At 43.9% G+C, this 20,802-nt stretch overlaps 1 protein-coding gene across 5 annotated transcripts in view; it reads right to left on the bottom strand.

Annotated features, from left to right (window-relative positions):
* The window catches only part of RTEL1 (regulator of telomere elongation helicase 1), a 151,415-nt gene extending 139,488 nt beyond the window's left edge, over nucleotides 1–11,927 (bottom strand). For 3 of the 5 annotated variants that reach the window (XM_087962324.1, XM_087962327.1, XM_087962326.1), the window contains exons 1-4: nucleotides 11,845–11,927; nucleotides 9,186–9,317; nucleotides 3,546–3,744; nucleotides 231–324 (exon numbers count right to left, since the gene is read on the bottom strand). In XM_087962324.1, coding sequence (XP_087818450.1) covers nucleotides 231–324; nucleotides 3,546–3,744; nucleotides 9,186–9,287 — 395 coding nt within the window. In that variant the 5' untranslated portion in view covers nucleotides 9,288–9,317; nucleotides 11,845–11,927. Of the gene's footprint in view, nucleotides 1–230; nucleotides 325–3,545; nucleotides 3,745–9,185; nucleotides 9,318–11,641 lie in introns of all 5 variants that reach the window. The other 2 variants (XM_087962325.1, XM_087962328.1) reach the window with 1 other exon arrangement.
* Between the last annotated feature and the right edge of the window lie 8,875 nt (nucleotides 11,928–20,802).

The raw sequence follows: 20,802 nt of genomic DNA, 5'->3' as shown, positions 1-20,802 counted from the left end.
AGAATCTGATCTGCCCCTGCTGATCAGAATGCTGGACAAGCATCATCCTTTTGGTCTGATCCAGGAGGGGCATTGCTTTTTATTCGGGAGTGCGCCATTACTGTGGCTGCAGGGCAAGGCAGCTTTTTCAGTTCGCTGCAATGAACAAGAACGCTTCTGAAATAAATAAGGTGAGGCAACTATAAACCCCAGGCACTTTTCACACTTGAAGTTAAAATTTTGCTCTTTACCTGTAAGCAGTATTCTTCAATTCACCGATGACCTGAGCAAGCTGAGAATGTGTTCTGGAGGCATAAATTATTTTAGGGACATCAGTGTAATAAGCTGTCATGTGGAGAAAGTGAGAAAGGAAACGTGCGCAGGAGGGAGAAAGAAGAGGGGGGAAAAATGTTTAGTTTGTGTTTAGTAACTAAATATATCATCAGCCTGCTTTTCCTCGCTGGTGCTATGGTAACAATTTAGCCTGTGGACATAAGTCTGGGAATTTACAGCCCAACTGCCCACCTAACAGAGAAGACTGCATATTTTTTTTTACTATCTTCAAAAAGGAGATTTGCTTTGAAGCACTTGTGGGGGAATATCTGCAAATGGCAGTGAAAATGGATGCACTGGTTTGCATTGTTTAAAGTTCTCTGCAGACAACTAAACATACCGCAGACAGATGTCTATGGAGATTCTCCGTCATCCAGGTCATGGTTGTCCCAAAGGTGCTTTTCCAAAAAGCAACTGGACTTTCTTATTTTTTTTCCTTGAAGGTGTTTTGTTACTCATCCAAGAAGATTCTTCAGTTCTGACTGAAGGATGGTAGAATGGAAGGATTTATATTCCCTGCAGTCATCTGGTCACATTAGCACACATAACTCAAAAGCAATGAACATTTGAAGCAGTGGTGGAATTCAAATATTTTACTACTGGTTCTGTGGGTGTGCGGTTTGCGCACGCTTGGAGCCTTCTAAAATGGGCAATTTTAGGCATGAAAACTGTTAGGAATAACATAGGTTACCTAACGTAGTTTGGGTAAAATAATATATATAGACTATAATAGTGACTTTAAGTGTGTGTCACTTTAACTGCAAAGCATGTAATTTTGGGTGCGGCTGTAAAACTGCCATAAGAGGGAGCAAGAGAACCTGCTAGCTTACTGTATTGCTGGCTTACTGAATTGCTTGCTGACAATGATGGATTGTTAACTGCGTGTTCTCTGCTGTTGCTGAAAGAAGAAAGGAGGTTTGACTTCTTCATATCTCTAACTGCAAAGAGATATATTACAGGACTGATATTTGTAAGTTTACTGACCTCTTTTTCGACACTGGACTTTGCAACTGATTAATCCCCGGACGGATTGAACTAGTGTATGATATATGGACTGTTTGACTATGCTATAAATCTTACTGGAATAAACTATTTAACTAGCACTGTGTATCTGTTTTACTGAGTGTAAGCTACAAAAACGTTTGTCTCACATATTTGCCTGCCTGCCTGACTTCCGTGCAGGTTCTGCTAGGATGTATATCCCTAACAAAAACTTACCTTACTGTCAGCGCTGATGAGTAGAACAGCTGAGGATGGTGGCAATGTACTCTGCCACGCCCATCAGCTGAGCTGCAAGCAAAGGAAATATAGGACAGGAAAGGACAGGGGTGGGTGGGTGGCGCCAACTGCTGATTGGCACTACCGGATCACTAGAACCAGTACGAACCGGCAGCATATCACAGATTTGAAGACAGCAAAGTCCATATTCTGGAGAGAGAGAGGACCAATGGTTTGAAAGAGGGGTCAAAGGGGCCATCTACCATATGTTAATACTGAACAGACCTCTCTCGGGGTGGTGGAGTGGTGGGGAGGGACATGACACCAACTATCTCCTGTCCACGAGTCCTTTCCGCAGTTCCAAAAAGGCTCCACGCCCATTTGCACAATTCAGGTGGGCCCCGAGGACACAGATAAACTTCCAAGTGGCCTCAAGGACTTTCGGAGAGAGGGCTAACGGCCGGATGTCCACAAGAGATATAAATCCTTCCGTTTTCCAGCATTCAGCCAGAACTGAAAAAGTTTGAGTGAGAAGCGAAACGTTTTCAAGGAAAAACAAAATCCAGTTGCCCTTTGAAAGGATACCTTTGGGATGTGGCAGACAGGATTCTCTCAAGCTTTTCTTATAACCAGTTTCTGCTTTCGTTCTGAAAAGGATCTCAAGGTATGTCGTGATATTTTTATTGGTTCACCTTGTTTCATCTTCCGTGTTCCCTAAACCAGGGTGTCCAACCTTGGTAACGTTAAGCCTGGAGGACTTCAACTCCCAGAATTCCCCAGCCAGCTGGCTGGGGAATTCTGGGAGTTGAAGTCCTCCAGGCTTAACGTTACCAAGGCTGGACACCCCTGCCCTAAACTTTCAACATTCTGAAGTACTGCAAGAGGAAAAGGTGGCAGCGTTACAGGTAGTCCCCAACTTATGACCGTCATTGGGACCAGGATTTCAGTGGCTAAGCAAAGCAATTTATTTAGTGAATTGCACCCATTATGCAATTTGGCCACAGATGTTAAGCAAAGCCCTGCAGATATTAAGTGAATCACGAGGTGGTTAAACGAATCCAGTTTCTCCGCGTTGACTTTGCTTGTCAGAAGCTGGCTGGGAAAATTGCAAATGGAATCAGGTAACCGTGGACACGACGACGGTCATTAAGCGAATGACTTCCCCCCGTTCACTTTGCTTGTTGGAAGCCAACTGAGAAGGTTCAGAAATGGGGATCACATGACACCGGGATGCTGTGACTGTCGTAACTACATGCCGATAGCCAAGCCCCCAAATTTTGATCATGTGACCCTGGGGATATACTGCAAAGATTGTAAGCATGGGGACTGGTTGTAAGTCACTTTCTGCAGGGCTGTTGTATTATCAGATATTAGATACTACCTGTATCTAATAAACCTATTATCAGCTTGCCTTCAGAAATTGTGGGAACTTCATCACTGGAAGCTTTCAAGAAGAGACTGGACTGCCATCTGGTATAGGGTCTCCTGCTTGGGGGGGGGGGAGGGAGAGTTGTATTAGATGACCTTACAAGGTCCCTTCTGTTCTTATTGTCAACCCTGAAGCTGACCTGACCGGAGCCATATTACAGCTTCAGTGTTGCCGCACTGGAATTGAGGGAAAGGGAGAGGGGATTAGAGATGGAGGGGTTTGTGTAGCCAAAACAAAATACTTTCTCTTGAGAACCAAGGACACTCTCACACCTGGACCATGGAAGGAGGAGTGAGGTCACCAGACCACCAGACAGCATCTTGATTGGACCATGTGACTGATTGTTTGGAGTTGTGGGAAAACTTTCTCTTGTAACTAGGTGAAAACCATGGGAACCTTTTAGAGTCGGCTTTCACCGGATATGCACCAATATGGTATTTCCAATGAAGCTACCCTTTTAGGAATCTACCTGCGTCAGAGTTTTGCTGGCTATGGATCTGGAACCCAGACACTGATCCTTATATCTGCTCTATTGTCAAAACCTCATTGCAAATATAACAAGGGCTGCCAAATGAATAGGAAATACCTGGAACCTCGGTCCCCGTGACAGCACTGCCCCAAGACGACAACGGCTGGTCGGGAAACAGTTCTGCCCCTTTTAATCGCTGGGCAATCTTTTGCGCAGAAACGGCATCCTTGAAGTGCGCTCGCCATGCCAAGGTCGAGCACAGGAGGCATAATGTCTTCCCGGTGCCTGTAGGGCTCTCCAAGATCCCATTCTCTTGCTGAAATGAGAATTAAAAAGCAGGGGGGTGGGAAAGTGGGAAAATATTTACTGAAGTACCAGAGAAAGGACCAACATTTCCACAAAGTCATTCTACGCACTTCACAAAAGGCGATTATCATAGACTGCAATCCTAGACAAGGTCGGATTGTCTTGGCCTTATCTAATTCAAAGGTAGTCCTCTAGAGTCTGTCAATCTACAGGTAGTCCTCGATTTATGACCACAATTAGGACCAGACCCAAAGATGCTTTTTCAGGACTTTCTTGTTTTTTACTTTTGAAGACATTTCACTTCTCATTCAAGAAGCTTCTTCAAGTCCTGACTGGATGGTGGGGAAGGGAAGGATTTATATTCCTGGCAGACAGCTGGTCATTGGCATCCTTTTAGAGTCTCGCTGAAGCCCAAGGAAGTCCAGTTGCCTCCTGAAAAAAGCACCTTTGGGACAACCATGGCCTGGATGACTGAGAACCTCTATGGAGTTTTATAGACTATGCAATTTGGGATGAATGCCCTTGGAATGGTGTGGGAGAAGGAATGGGTTTCCAGAAAAATTGCAGACTTACAGGAACCATTAGCACCACTCGGGTGATCCTGAGGACATAGACAAACCTCCAAGTGGCCTCAACGGCTCTCTAAAAGGATGCAAAGGACCAGCTGTCTGCAAGGAAAATAAGTCCTCCCATTCCCCATCATCTGGTCAGAGCTGAAGAAGCTTCTTGGATGAGAAGTGAAATGTCGTCGAAAAAAAAAAAAAAAACAAGAAAGTCCAGTTGCCCTCTGAAAAAGCGCCTTTGGGACAACCATGATTTGGATGACTGAGAATCTCTACAGACAATTAGGATCAGAATTTCCACTGTTAAGCAAGGCAGTTGTTAAATGAGTCATGCCTGATTTTATGAACTTCTTCTTGAGATGACTGCTAAGGAGATCACCACAGACATGGGGAACTCATGGTTCTTAGTGACCTGGCTGTTAGTCACATGGTTGTTAAGCGGATCCAGCTTTCCCCATTGACTTGGCTGGTTGGAAACCAGCTGGGAAGGTTGCAAATGGCAATCATGTGATCTCGGGAACGCTGCCACCACTAGAACCACATGCCAAGAGCCAAGGGTACAAAAATTTGATCACCTGACCCTGGGGATTGCTGAAATGGTCGTAACTGCAAAGACTGGTCATGTCACTTTTTTCAGGGCCACTGTAACTCTGAACGGTCGCTAAGTGAATGGTCGTAAGTCCAGGATTCCCTGAACAGTCTTCATGTAATCTTTTGGTAACCATTTCATGGCTCCTAAAGTTTCCCAGAGGGCACTGACACCAACCTTGATTGGGGGGTGGGCACACTTAAGACAGTGGTGCCAATATAGAATAGAATAGATAGGGTAGGGTAGGGTAGGGTAGGGTAGGGTAGGGTAGGGTAGAATAGAATAGAATAGAATAGAATAGAATAGAATAGAATAGAATAGAATAGAATAGAATAGAATAGAATAGAATAGAATAGAATAGAATTCTTTATTGGCCAAGTGTGATTGGACACACAAGGAATCTGTCTTGGTGCAAATGCTCTCAGTGTACATAAAAAGAAAAGATACATTCGTCAAGAGTCAAGAATCATAAGGTACATCACTTAATAATAGTTATAGGGTACAATAAGAATAGAATAGAATAGAATAGAATAGAATAGAATAGAATAGAATAGAATAGAATAGAATAGAATAGGTAGGGTAGGGTAGGGTAGGGTATTGTAGAGTAGAGTAGAGTAGAGTAGAGTAGAGTAGAGTAGAATAGAATAGAATAGAATAGAATAGAATAGAATAGAATAGAATAGAATAGAATAGAACAGAATAGAATTTTTTATTGGCCAAGTGTGATTGGACACACAAGGAATTTGTCTTGGTGCAAATGCTCTGTGTACATAAAAGAAAAGATGCATTTGTCAAGAGTCAAGAATCATAAGGTACATCACTTAATAATAGTCATAAAAGGAGAAGGAGAAGGAGAAGAAGAATAGAATAGAATAGAATAGAATAGAATAGAATAGAATAGAATAGAATAGAATAGAATAGAATAGAATAGAATATAAACAGAGTTGGAAGGGGCCTTGGAGGTCTTCTAGTCCCACCTCCTGCCGAGGCAGGAAACCCTACACCACTTCAGACAAATGGTTACCCAACATCTTTTTAAAAACTTCCAGTGCTGACTTCTCTACTAAATTCTTACTTGGATGGACTTTGTTTCTGAGGGTTAAATGATGATGGGGGAGTTTGATGACAGGTAGCTCTCTACCCCTTAACTTCTATTCTCAGAAAATCCTGAAAGAATGTTTTCCTCACCTCCACCCCTGCCTACATTCCAGTGACATTACTGGCCATGCCCCACGCAGCCGTGGAGATGGTTTTCAAGAAGAAATGTGACCCCTAGCTGTTTAAAAAAATGCCCATCCTTGGCCGAGTTAATGGCTCTGTACTGTTCAAGAGATTGCTCCTTATCCCTGGAGAAACACAGCGGGGAAAATTAGTTTGTATTCTGCTTACCCCATCATGGGATACAACCTACATTTAACTGTTTGCCTGAAAGGAAGAAATAATAAGAAACCAATTTTTCAGTCAATAACCGTAAGAAGCAAACCAATCAATAAATGGTATTTTAAGTCACACAAGCTTTTGTGCTGCGACATCTAGGCAGTCAAGCGCCCTCCTCCTACCAATAGTAAGACCACGTATTACAACAGCAAAGCCAAACTATCGCTCTGCAAATCTCTTCTGTGGTTGCCCCTGCTTTCTGGAACATCCTGCCCCCAGTGAGGAGGAAAGCCTCCAATCCCCTGGCCTTCCACAAAGGGGTCAAAATCTGGATGTGCAGCCTTACGTGAGGGACATAGCAGCCCATGGTCGTGGGGCTGGTTGGCCCCATGAGAACCCCTCCTCAGTCTACATTAACAATTCTTAGTCTTCCCAGCTTGGATCTCTCCACCTCTTGCAATGTTATGTTGTTGTTTTTACATTTTTTAAAATTTTAATCTTAAATTATTTGGTTTTAATGTTTTGATTAAACTGTATAGCCCCTCTGTAAGAGAAATGGGTGAGGGGATGGATGGATAGATGGATGGATGGAGAGAGAGGATGGATGGATGGATGGATGGATGGATGGATGGATGGATGGATGGATGGACAGACAGAAACAGAGATAGATGGATGGATGGATGGATGGATGGGTGGGTGGAGAGAGAGGATGGATGGATGGACAGACAGACAGAAACGGAGATAGATGGATGGATGGATGGATGGGTGGGTGGGTGGGTGGATGGAGAGAGAGGATGGATGGATGGATGGGGACAGAGGATGGATGGATGGATGGATGGATGGATGGATGGATGGATGGATGGACGGACAGACAGAAACAGAGATAGGTGGATGGATGGATGGAGGGATGGATGGATGGATGGATGGATGGATGGGTGGATGGATGGATAGATAGATAGATAGGCAGGCAGGCACAGATGGACAGAAAGACAGACGGATAGAAAGACAGACCCCTTGACTTCAAAAAGGTGCTAGATCTCCTGTGTAGGGCAATAACATTTACAAAACAGTCTATGAGCAAAGTCTTCCCATAAAATTACCTTGCGGTATTAAAGCAGGCACAGAATATATTTTCTGACTTACTAAAAGTTTAGGAACAGATTGCATAGACATAAGGGCTTCTTAAGTGGGTTTTTTTTCCCTTCATCAAAAAAAGAGAACCCACCTACCCACTCCTCTATTTCCAGGTCTCATGTAAACATGGCTGGCACTGATAAGAGAAGGGGCTGAACACAAAGCTTTTTTCCAGGAAATATGCTAAGCAGGTTTCATATGTTCCAAATGCACCTATTCTACTTAGGGTAAAAATACATGCAGAATCCAAAAACGTGTATGTCGATACAGTTAACTAAGCCAACTCTATTCCTGGGTTTAGAAGATCATATTTATTATAGCTGCAATACTTTCAAAGCAATTCTATATATCATTGCTCAAAACTAAGCTTATTTTTAAGAAGATTAATTCTGTATTAATCAATTAAATCACAGAATAGTATTTTTTGCAACCAGCTATGTAAGACCTGTTATGAAATATTACGAAGTCAATTCTAAGCACCCTGACTGAAATAACCTTGTCCTTGTTCATATTTAGCACTAACCTGCATCGTTCCCTTGCAGTTTTGCATCCATGATGAATGATGCAAAGTCATCCTTATCCTCTGATAGCAAGATCCATTTATTAGATATGTACTGCTACCCATAACATCTGACTCTGGGCAGCTCACCATAACAAAACTACAAACCATAAAAACAAAGACTAAAAACCTAGCACCTCAATCATCCTCCTAGGGTGCCCCAACCCCCCCCATCCACGGTCCAAAATCTCTAGGGAATTTCTAGAAGCCTGGAACTCTGACAAATTAGCCATCAATAAACACATAGTCATAAATGATACCTATAGACTACGCAAAAGAGACCATCAACTAGCAAAAAGGGAACAAAAAGACAGACTTTCCGCCAGCGATCAACACCCAGATGAGCATAGATTAACCCCAAGATTAACTTCAGATCAAGAAGTAAACAATACCCCAATCAAGGAACTGCCAGACACCACCAGCAAACAGCCCAATTAAAGAACCTCCAAGATCAACCCCACCAACACTGACAGGGCAAGACACTAAAATATAAATTGAAAGCAAATCCCACTCCTTACTGCCATAGCACTGATGACGTTACCTAGTTTGGATAATAAAACGTCTCCAAGAAAACAGGCAAGTCCAGAGAGCACCAAGGAGCCCTCATTTCCAACATCCTCCTTTACTGATACTCCTCTGTGCCTCTCTGCTCCTGGTATTCCAAGTGATGCTGCTGGTGTCCTGTTCTGGTACCTGGTGGCTGTAAGGCTCCAGGTGGCAATAGGCAGCATTTTGAATTGGACCTTGCAGCTATCATAGATCAGGGGTGTCAAATTCAAGGCCCCGGAGTGCTTAGACCTGGCTTGCAGGGTTGCCCTGAAAATAGTGGAGGACCAGACTGCGATGCCTCTGTCAGCAAAAACGGAGCTTGGGAGGGCCACTGGCAGAGGGTGGCAGGAGGCCATTACAGCCCAAAATGGAGCTCAGGACCCCATTTTGGCTGCCAGAGCACTCAGACCACCACAGGCAACCCCGACACAAGTGACATTGAGCTAGTCACACCCACCCTGGCTCCCTGAGGTCAAACACGATCCTGAGGGGGCCCTCGGTGAAATTGAGTTTTATACCCCCGGTACAGACACAACATTGCTAAAGCAGAGACATTTTGATCACTTGAAGCTTCAAAGGCAGCCCATGTAATGATGTATGTTGCATGTTTCAAAGTTTCTTTCATTTGACACACATGTAGGGTGAATTATGCTTTACTTAGTATTTCATCAAATGCTTACGTTTTGTAGGCACTCAAGCACTTTGGACATATATGTCTCCTGACATTTGTAGGGTGGAAATGGAAAGTCAATAGTAATGTCATTTAATTTTATTTGGGGCATATTTCATCTGGCATCTCAGGATCACAAAACCTAAAATCAAGAATATTGTTCCATTAGTACTAATTATCAACAAGACAGTTCACAATTTCCCTAATTCTACTTCAGCAATTCAAATACTTTGGCCACCTAATGAGAAGGAAGGACTCACTGAAGAAGAGCCTAATGTTGGGAATGATTGAGGGCAAAAGAAGAACGGGATGGCAGAGAATGAGGTGGCTGGATGGAGTCCCTGAAGCAGTCAGCTTGAGCTTAAATGGGCTCTGGGGGATGGTAGAGGACAGGAAGGCCTGGAGGAACGTTGTCCATGGGGTCACGGTGGGTCAGACACGACTTTGCAACTAACAACAACACTTCAGCAATGAGAGTTCCTTTTTTAAATTTTATTTATTAAATTTGTTGACCACCACCATAAAAATTCCTTTAAAATCTCAAGTGTTTTAAGAAACACACTTGGATTTGACCCATTCAGTCATGATGAGCTACATATTTCTAGTTCTCTACAAAGATCACTGCAAATTCTACTTTTAAATGGGTTTAGAATATTAAAGAAAGAACAAGTAATTACAACCCCAATTATACTGAGTGGGCAAATCAGTAAAAAAAAATGCCAGATCTTTTCCCCTTGTTAATGCAAAAAGGTCAGCAGCTAGCAACACAAAAATATTTTTCAGTATTGGACCACAATCAGTTAATAGGTGATTAGAAGTCAATGATAAACCTTCACAACAATATGTGTATTATTTAGCTATAAACAGGATTTATTACCTTTAAATAAATGATGAATGCTTTAAGACAAATTTTATATTTGTTTTGATTTGTGGATTACAGCCAAATCATTTATGAAACCTTAATGAATTCTCTCCCAATCTTGGTTTTAATTATGTTGATCATTTCATTGCCTTAGTTTTTACATTCAATTATGATGGTTGGTTTAGTAGTTGTATGCTGCCCAGAATCCCTTTGTGTGAGATGGCCAGCCATATCAATTTGATTAAATAAATTTAGGGATTCTAGTTAATGTAGGAGTGTCGTTCATGTGTTGGATTAAGACGAGAGAGAACCTGTTGAAATCCACTCTTAATCACAGAGTCTCTTTGGTTCATTTTGAGCCAATGATTCTCCCAACTCAACCTACTCCATAAGACTATTATTTGCACAAATAAAGGGAGATGTTTATGTAAACCATCTTCAACTCCTTGATAAAGTTGGGATACAAGTTTAAAGAAGAATCATTAAACAGAGGGAAAGCTTAGTTTTAAAAATGTTGTCAATCTGAGGCCCCAGATTGTGGGAAGCAAGTTGCTGATTCTGTAAAACCGTACAGAAGTGTAAAGTGGCATTTAAGTCTAAGTGCTATTGCTATTGCCTGATGTGTGAACTTATTTTCACCTTCTTTTGTACAACTCAAGAAGCACACTTTCCCATTTAGGAACAGATGGGAGCAAACCACTTGTGAAGGTCTGCAGGGTTTCTTCTTTTGCCCTCTATGACTACCCCCCATTAGATATTCAGGAGGACATGGTATGGGGTCTTTTTTTAAAAAAAAAACATGTGGATATAAAATGTCTATTAACAAGTCTCCACTGCGGCTTCCCCCTTGTGAAATGGGCTCGTTGACTGTCATTACACATAGAATATTTGTAGCTCAAGGTGCAACTGTGGGGTCATTGATGCTCTCTTGAGCTCTCTTGGTGACGCTGAACATGTTCCCCCAGTTGGGTAATGAAGTGTCACCAAGAAAACCACCAAGCTCAGACAGCATCAAGGACCCCACAGTCCTCTTTCTCCTCCGTTCGGCAAATCCCTTCTAGCCCTGATGATGCTACCTAGTTGGGTAATAAAACGTCTGCAAAAAAACCACCAAGCTCAGAGAGCATCAACCACAGTCTTTCTCCTCCTTCCCTCCCCCCTTCTCTCATCCAACACTTGAGATTTTAAAGGAATTTTTATGGTGAGATGGGTGGTCAACAAATTTAATAAATAAAATTTAAAAATTTAAAATAGTCTTATGGAGTAGGTTGAGTTGGGAGAATCATTGGCTCAAAATGAACCAAAGAGACTCTGTGATTAAGAATGGATTTCAACAGGTTCTCTCTCGTCTTAATCCAACACATTAACGACACTCCTACATTGACTAGAATCCCTAAATTTAATCAACCACTCCCTTTCTAGCCCTGATGATGCTACCTAGTTGGGGAGTAAAACGTCTGCAAAAAACCCACCAAGCTGAGCGAGCACCAAGGACCCCACAGTCTTCCTCCTCCTTCCCTCCCCGCTTCTCTCATCCAACCCACTCCCTTCCAACCCTGATGATGCTACTTAGTTGGGTAATAAAACGTCTGCAAGAAAACCACCAAGCTCAGAGAGCCGCGAGGACTCCAGGCGACAATCCCTCTTCTCCCCTCCTCCACACTAGGGGGGAAAAAAGATATCCCCTTTCCGGCAGGACGGGGCGCGGAGATATCGGCCTCCGACCGCCGCTCGAACTCAGGTGCGGGGAAAAGCGCCCAGGCTGCCCAAAAAGAGCCTCAACCCGCGCGGCCTCCAACGGTCTCACCTCACGCACCTCTTCCTCGAAGCGCCCCGGTTCGCAGACCCCGCGCGCTGGGTCACGTGGCCGAGTCCTGGGCGTCTCATTGGTTGGGCGGCCCGCGCGCGCGCACGCGCACAGCTTGAGGAGGAGGAGGAGGCGGGGAAGAGAGAGAGAGAGAGAGAGAGGTGGGGGGAGACGGCAAGCTCTCGCGAGGCATTCTCGTTGCCGGGGCAACACTCTCTTTTTCCCCCCCCGCCCCCGTTTCCATGGTGAAGCCATCTTTTCTCTCCCCAATGGGCTGAAAAGCGCTTCTCGCCGGCCCAAGCGTTGGGACTACAAACCCCATGGTTGCTAGTCAGGAAAATAAGCCTAGGCTAGGATGGCGGAGTTTGTAGTCCGAGGCGCTGTGCTAAATCAGTCTGAGAAAGAGGCAAATCTGGAATCAAGGGCCCGACTGGGGTATCCGGTCTTTCCAAGTGATGGGAGTTGTAGTCCTCAAAGCCTGGAAGGCGTCCCAGCGGGAATGCTGGGATTGATATATAGCTAGTCCTCCACTCCACGACATAGGACCACAACTGAGCCCCAAATTTCCATTGCTAAGTCAAACGGTTGTTAAGTGAGTTTTGCCCCATTTTACGACCTGTCTCGCCACAGTTGTTAAGCGAATCATTGCAATTAAATTAGTAATGTGATTGTTAAGTGAATCTGACTTTCCCATTGGCTTTGCTTGTCAGAACACTGACCGTGGGACATTGCAACCGTCATAACTACGAACCAGTTGCCAAGCGCCCAAATTTTGATTACGTGACCACGGGAAGGTCATAACCATCATAAGTTTGGAAAGTGGTCATAAGTCACTTTTTTCAGTGCTGTTGCAACTTAGAATGGTTACTAAAAGAATACTTGTAAGTCAAGGACTATCTATCTATCTATCTATCTATCTATCTATCTATCTATCTATCTACAACTATCTATCTATAACTATCTCTATCTATCTATCTATCTATCTATCTATCTATCTATCTATCTGTCTCTATCTCTATCTCTATCTCTATCTCTCTATCTATCTATCTATCTATCATCTATCTATCTCTATCTCTATCTCTCTATCTCTCTATCTATCTATCTATCTATCTATCTATCTATCTATCTCTATCTCTATCTCTATCTCTATCTCTATCTATCTATCTATCTATCTATCTATCTATCTATCTATCTATCTATCTATCTATCTATCTATCTATCTATCTATCTATCTATCTATCTATCTATCTATCTACACACACATAGGTAGTCCTTGACTTACAACTATTCTTTTAGTAACCATTCTAAGTAACCATTCGATCAATAGATAGATAGATAGATAGATAGATAGATAGATAGATAGATAGATAGAGATATATTCCTTCTATTCAAAACCAAGCTCACCTTGACTGATTCTCAAATGGCAAGCCAGGTCAGAGTGGATGGGAGGCCATCAGGAGATCCAGAGAAGTCAAAAACCATTCCAGAAGGCGGGGGGGATTTCATCCGCAGTGTTACTAAGGAAACCACATGGATGCTTTCCAAGAAGTCCCCAGGAATTAAGCTAAACTTCAAGGAGTTTATTTAATATTACTGCTGATTATCTTCACGCCATCCATGAGGCCTGCTGTGGTTTTGCTCAAGGCCCATCTGCCAGCTCAAACTCCGAAGGTTTTCTTGCAGCTTAAATCATTATTCAACATCATTCAAACTAATGACTTGATTCACCCCTAGTGCTAATCTATCATTGTTTGGTTTTGTCTTAGTGTGATGTGAGAACTTGGGTAGTGGTTGCTCATTATTCAACATGGTTAAGCATAGCATGTATCCAAATCAGCTATATAGCTAAGTCTAGAGATTCTCAGTCATCCAGATTTTCCCAAAGGTGATTTTTCAGGAGGCAACTGGACTTTCTTGTTGTTTTTTTCTTTTGAAGACATTTCGCTTCTCATCTAAGAAGCTTCTTCAGCTCTGACAGGATAAATGTGGGATGGAAGGATTTATATTCCTTGCAGTCTTCAAAAGAAAAGAAAAAACAAGAAAATCCAGTTACCTCCTGAAAAAGCATCTTTGGGATAACCATGACCTGGATGACTGAGAATCTCTGCAGACTTTTAGCTATGCAATTTGGGAGGAATCCCCTTGGAATGGTGTTGGGAGTAGGAATGGATTTCCAGAAGAAGAAAAGCAAACTATAGGAACTAGAAGCAACACTCACAGTGACCCTGAGGACACTGATAAACCTCCAAGTGGCCTCAGCTACCTTCTAAAAGGATGCAAATGTTCAGCTCTCTGCAAGGAATATAAATCCCTCCATTCCCCACCCTCCAGTCAGAGCTGAAGAAGCTTCTTGGATGAGGAGCGAAATGCCTTCAAAAGAAAAGCAAGAAAGTCCAGTTGCCTCCTGAAAAAAAAAAAAAACCTTTGGGACAAACCATGACCTGGATGACTGAGAAGCTGTACAGACTTTGGGATGGTGTGGGAGTAGGAATGGATTTCCAGAGGAAAAAAATTACAAACTATAGGAGCCAGGAGTACTGCTTGAGGACACAGGTAAACCTCCCAAGCGGCCTCCATGACCCTTTAAAAAAGAATAGAATGGAGAATTGTCAATGGGCCAAACGCAAGCGTCGAATTCTCCAAACGGAGATCAAGATAACGAAAGAAACTGATAACGGGACCCTACGTCCAGCTTCGTTCCCAAAACTGTGGTGCGGTTGGCTTGACAGCAACCCAGAAGGATTTTGCCACAGCTTTCCGAGATGGCCTTTCAGCTTCTCGGTCATACCTGCAGCCTTGGGGGTTCCCTGGTGGTGCCCCATCCAAGCAGTTTCCCTCCCTTTTGTTTCCCCCCAAGGTCAGTGAGATATCAGATGAGCAAAACATACAAAACAGCAAGGCTAGAATAAGAGGGACCTTGCCAGGCTGCCAAAGGAGATAATTGGGCCTCCTGAGGCGTAGGGAGGATCTAGAAGTAGAAAGGCCACCTCATGTCTATCCCTCAGCTGTCATTAAGCCGGAGCCGCCATTTAATTAGGCTGGAGAAGTCAACAGGAAAGTTCAGGTCAAGCCATTGGTCTTGATGAATAACCAGACATTTTTATTTTTATTTTTGAACCGAGGCCAGTTAAGAGTTGATATCAGAATGGCAGTTTGCTTAAAAAAAAAAAAAATGTCCCTTACCGTGCGTTTTTCCTTCCCTTCTTTAAAAATAAAAATAATTTTTTTTTCCCGAATTAGAAAGCTGCAAATAGCTTTTTTTCCATCATCGATTGGGTTTCTGAGAGCCTTTTCCCCCTTGGGAAGGCGGATCCGGGTGAAAGCCTTATCAATAAAGCCCCCCCTTGAGGCTGCTGGGCAAGGGGTCATCGGCCAGCCATGGGGCTTTTGCAGAATGTGGCGTTTAGTCCCTTAGCTTGAGTTCTGGCCCCCAGGAAAATGGGTTAATCAGCACGTATTTATAAAGGTTGCAGAGCCGTGGGCCCTGTGATCCACTTTTGCGACCTTCCCACCTGCCTTCCGACAAGCAAAGGCTAAGGGAAAAGCAGGATTCAACTCACAACGGCTTGGTTCATTTAACAACGGTGATCCGCTTAACCACCGTGCGGCAAAACAAAACAAAAAGGTAAAATGGGGAGTGACTCGCCGAACAACCCACCTTGCTTAACAACAGAAATACCAGTCTCAGCTGTGGTTGTAAGTTGAGGATTACCTGTACAGGGTACGGCTCCATCTAAACCAGAGTGTCCAACCTTGGCAACTTGAAGACTGGTGGACTTCAAGTCCCAGAATTCTGCGGTCAGCCGTGACTTAAAGTTGCCAAGATTGGACGCCTCTGATCTACCCCAAAGACCACGGATTAAGCACACCTCCTTCTTAATAAAGAAGAACACATGTAGCTGAGGGTTGAAATGAGGGGGTCCTGAGCTTGTTTTCTTGCAGACATTTCATTACCCAACTAGGTAACATCATCAATGCTACCGTGTTTCTCATATAATAAGGCCGGGTCTTATTTTTTATTTTTTTTCGAGCCCCGAAAAAATGGCTAGGCCGTCTTTTCGGGGGTGACTTAATTCCCCCCCCCCCCGCATCTTTGGGTGGGCGGGTGGCGACGGCTTGGATGTTGACCTCGGCGTTGGTGGGGCACTTCGTATCGGGGTCAACGCAGGCAGCACCATATCCGGGTGTGCAACAAAAGTACTTCCTAATGGCAAGCCCCCCCACCATCCCCCCCCCCCATTTCCCATGTTTTAATATAGGCCTTAATTTGGGGGGAGGGGCTTAATTTCATTTCATGCCTATAAAACATGCTGGGACTTCCTATTGGGGGAGGCTGTATTGTTGGAGAAACAGGGAGTGCTGTTTGCTATTATTGTCAGTGCTAGAAGGGAGAGGAGGAGGAAGGGGTGGTGGTGGTGGTAGAGGAGGAGGAGGAGGAGGAGGAGGAGGAAGAAGAAGAAGAAGAAGAAGAAGAAGAAGAAGAAGAAGAAGAAGAAGAAGAAGAAGAAGAAGAAGAAGAAGAAGAAGAAGAAGAAGAAGAAGAAGAAGAAGAAGAAGAAGAAGAAGAAGAAGAAAACAACTGTTCGGGTCTTTGGTGCTCTCTGAGCTTGGTTGTTTTCTTGCAGACGTTTCATTACCCAATTAGGTTACACCATCAGTGCTAGAAGGGAGTGGTGTGTGTGGAGAAGAGGGGGAGGACTATAGGGTCCTTGGTGCTCTCTAAGCTTGGTTGTTTTCTTGCAGATGTTTCATTACTCAACTAGGTAACATCATCAGTGCTAATATGGAGTGCTGTTTGCTGTCAGTTTAAACAGCACTCCTTACGATATTAGCCCTGATGATGTTACCTAGTTGGGTAATGAAACGTCTGTGAAAAAACAACCAAGCTCAGAGAGCACCCAGGTCCCCACAGTCTTCTTCTTCTTCTTCTTCTTCTTCTTCTTCTTCTTCTTCTTCTTCTTCTTCTTCTTCTTCTTCTTCTTCTTCTTCTTCTCTTCTTCTTCCTCCTCCTCTCCTCCTCCTCTCCTCCTCCTCCTCCTCCTCCTCTTCTTCTTCTTCCTCCTCCTCCTCCTCCTCCTCCTCCTCCTCCTCCTCTTCTTCTTCCTCCTCCTCCTCTTCCTTCTCCTCCTCCTCTTCCTCCCCCCTCCTCCTCCTCCTCCTCCTCTTCTTCTTCTTCTTCTTCCTCCTCCTCCTCCTCTTCTTCCTCCTCTTCCTCCTCCCCCTCCTCCCTCCTCCCCTCTTCCTCCTCCTCCCCCTCCTCTCCACAAACCCCATTCCCTTCTAGCACTGATGATGACCCTTCACGTCTTCTTCTCACCCAAAATGAACTGGATGATGGAATTCAGTTATGTCAACTGCACCATCCCTTGGAGGCCGAGATGGCAGTTTCCGGTATGCAGATCTTCCGGAATCTCCAATAACGTATCAAGAGCCTGGATGCATTTAAAAAAAATTAAAAGGGCCATCTTAAGCTTGGATTAGTTTTTGAGACGATCATGTTAGTCACGGGTAGAGTATGAATGACATTGTGAGAAAGTCCCAATTCAGATCCTATCTGTGGTAAATGGGACCAACATGATGTTAGGGCAGCTTCCGATGCTACCCCAATGATCATCTGCAATAGTGGAGGGCCTTCCTCACAGGGTTGTTGTAAAGGTAATGAAGAACGTGCATCGAAAGTCCTTGAATCGCTGCAAAGGCATTACATAAAATCTGAGCAGCCCCCAAATGATTACAGGCCTAGCAACTGTAGGGTTGGTTGTTTTTTTTTAATAAAGGTGCAGGTAGTTCTTGCCTAATGACCACAATTGAGCCCAAAATGTATGTTGGTAAACGAGATATTTCTTAAGCGAGTTTTGCCCCATTTACTTGCCATGGTTGTTAAGTGAAGCATTGCAGTTGTTAAGTTACTAACATAGTTGCTCAGGGAATCTGGCTTCCGCGTTGACTTAACTTGTCAGAAGGTCGCAAAAGGGGATCAGGTGATCCTGGGATACTGCAACCGTCATAACTACGAGTAGGTTGCTAACTATCTGAATGTTGATCATGTGACCAATGGGGATGCTGCAACGGTCATGTGAAAAATGGTCATTCGTCACTTTTTTTCCAGTGACGTAACTTTGAATAGTCACTACATGAACTGTTGTAAGTCGAGGACTATCTGTACCAGTGGTGGGATTCAAATTTTGTTACTACCGGTTCTGTAGCTTGGTGGGCGTGGCAGGGGAAGGTTACTGCAAAATCCCCATTCCCTTCCCACTCTACTAACCTACTTTCCAGCTCCGTTCTCCTGTGCAGGGCAACCAAAGGAGACCCAGCTGATCAGCTGGGACTCAATGGGAGGCGGAGAATAGATGTGGGCGGGGCCAGTCAGAGGCGGTATTGGCCGGTTCTCCGAACTACTCAAAATATCCGCTTCCGGTTCTCCAGAACCGGTCAGAACTGGCTGAATACCACCTCTGATCTGTACTACGCTTAGTGGGATGATTTGCAAAATGATCTGAATTTTTAAAAATTGACTAGAGATTTAGGAGACGGTGAAAAGAAGGATCGGAAGGCTCAGCAAAACTGCGGATCAATAAAATAGAAATAAAAACGCACGTGTTTTATAGGAGCCCTTTAAAAAGACTTTATTTTTAAAGGCTCAAACGAGCAAGGGGTGGGAGGAAGGGAGAGAGAGAGAGAGAGAGAGAGAGAGAGAGAGAGAGAGAGAGAGAGAGAGAGAGAAGGGAACTGAATGTTGTTTAAATTGCCATTTTAATTTATTTCAGATTTTTATATAGCCGCCCATCTTTCAGCCCACTCTCGGCAGCTCCCAATTCAAGATTTAAAAAAATCAACCCTGCCTGTCCTTCAGAAGGACAGATCCTGAAGCCTGAAGCTCGAATACTTTAGCCAAAACTAAGAAGAGATTCTCAATTCTCTTCCATTCTCGAATGCAGCTCATCTGCCTGGAATCCACATTGTATAACGGACATTAATACAATTGAGCGAGTCCAGAAGTATTTCACGAGAAGAGTCCTACACTCCTCTGCTCGCAACAGAATGCCCTGCACCACCAGGCTTGAGATTTTGAGCTTGGACAACCTTGAACTACACCGCCTACAGTTGGACTTAAGCGTAGTACCCAAAATTATCTGCTACAATATCCTACCCATCAATGACTACTTTCAGCTTCAACCACAACAACACCAAGAGCGCACAACAAATACGAACTCAATGTAAACCGCTCCAAACTCGATTGCAGAAAGTACGACTTCAGCAACAGAGTGGTCAATGCCTGGAATGCACTATCTGACTCTGTTGTTACATCCTCAAAAAAAAACCCAAACTTTAACCTTAAACTGTCTACCATGGACCTCACCCCATTCCTAAAAGGTCTGTAAGGGAGGCGTGCATAAGTGCACCATTGTGCCTACTATCCCTGTCCTACTGTTCCCATTTATTCGTACTCATTTATTAAGTATATACTTATACCTGTTTATACTTACATGTTTATACGTTACATTCATACTTATGCTTGTTTTCTCACACATGCTTGACAAACTAAATAAAAATAAAATAAAAAATAAGAGACCCTGAAGACGGAAGGCGAAAGGGGAAGGGGACAGCAGAGGGTGAGATATTTAGATAGTGTCATTGACACAATGAAAATGAATTTGGGCAAACTCCAAGGAGGCAGTGGAGGGGGTGAGGGAGTTGGCATGCTGTCATCCATAGGACTGCAAAGAACCAGACATGATTTAGCGACTGATCAACAAATGCCTCTGTTTGTCTCCCCAGTTTGCAGACTAGCCCCAGGCACGGATTCAAATGAAGAGTGAGAATCCTCTAGATCAGGGGTGTCCAACCTTGGCAACTTTAAGACTTGTGGACTTCAACTCCCAGAATTCCTCAGCCAGCTTTGCTGGCTGAGGAATTCTGGGAGTTGAAATCCACAAGTCTTAAAGTTGTCAAGGTTGGACACCCCTGATCTAGAGGATTCCTGTCACAGGAACCTAAAGGGGCAAAATCCAGCTGCAAAACCTACAAACATGAGCTAAATCGATGCAAACCTCCAGCCAAGGGAACCCAACAGCTGGCAATTTCCTGGCCATGTTTAACCCAATTCTCCTTCTACCTCCCAAGGCCTTCCGCAAAATCTTTTTGGAGCTTTTTTTTTTTTTTGGGGGGAAGTCATTCCCTCCTGCCCTTTTTCTTCATGTGGTTTCCAACTCCCCCATAAGATGAAGAATAACAGAGAATATCAAGAGTTGGAAGGGACCTTGGAGGTCTTCCAGCCCAACCGGCTGCTGAAGCACCTATATATCATTTCAGACAGATGGCTGTGTCCACTCTCTTCTTAAAAACCTCCAGGGATGAAGCACCCATAACTCCTGGAGACAAATCATTCCACCGATTAAGTCTTCTCACTAATTCGGCCGTTCTCATTCATTCAGCCGTTCCACTGAATAACAGAGTTGGAAGGGATCATGGAGATCTTCTAGTCCACCCTCCCCCCCTTAAGCAGGAGACCCTATTCCAGACAAATGGCTTTCCAATCTCTTCTTTAAAAACCTCCAGTGTTGGAGCATTTACAACTTCTGGTGGCAAGCAGTTCCACAGATGAATTGTTCTCCCTATCAGGAAATTTCTCCTTAGTTCTAAGGTTGCTTTTCTCCTTCGTTGGTTTCCACCCATTGCTTCTTGTCCTGCCTTCAGGTGCTTTGGAGAATAGCTTGACTCCCCTCTTCTTTGGGGCAACCCCTGAGATATTGGAAGACGGCTATCCTGTCTCCAACTGGTCCTTCTTTTCATTAAACTAGACAGACCCGATTCCTGCAACCATTCTTCAGTTTTAGCTTCAAAGAACACCCGACGGGTAGCTGGTCCCTCTCTTATCTGGGTGCGGGAACAAGAGAAGGGCTGCATTGGGGGGAATTTCCAAGATTTGGGTGTGTCTCTTCTTCTGGCCCCCCA

The sequence above is a fragment of the Notechis scutatus genome, chromosome 3, assembly GCF_049901735.1.
Source record: "Notechis scutatus isolate UNSWTSFEM ecotype Mainland chromosome 3, rNotScu1.2, whole genome shotgun sequence".
Lineage (NCBI taxonomy): Eukaryota > Metazoa > Chordata > Lepidosauria > Squamata > Elapidae > Notechis > Notechis scutatus.
The sequence above is the reverse complement of the archived record's forward strand: the minus strand, read 5'-3'. Positions and strand labels throughout refer to the sequence as shown.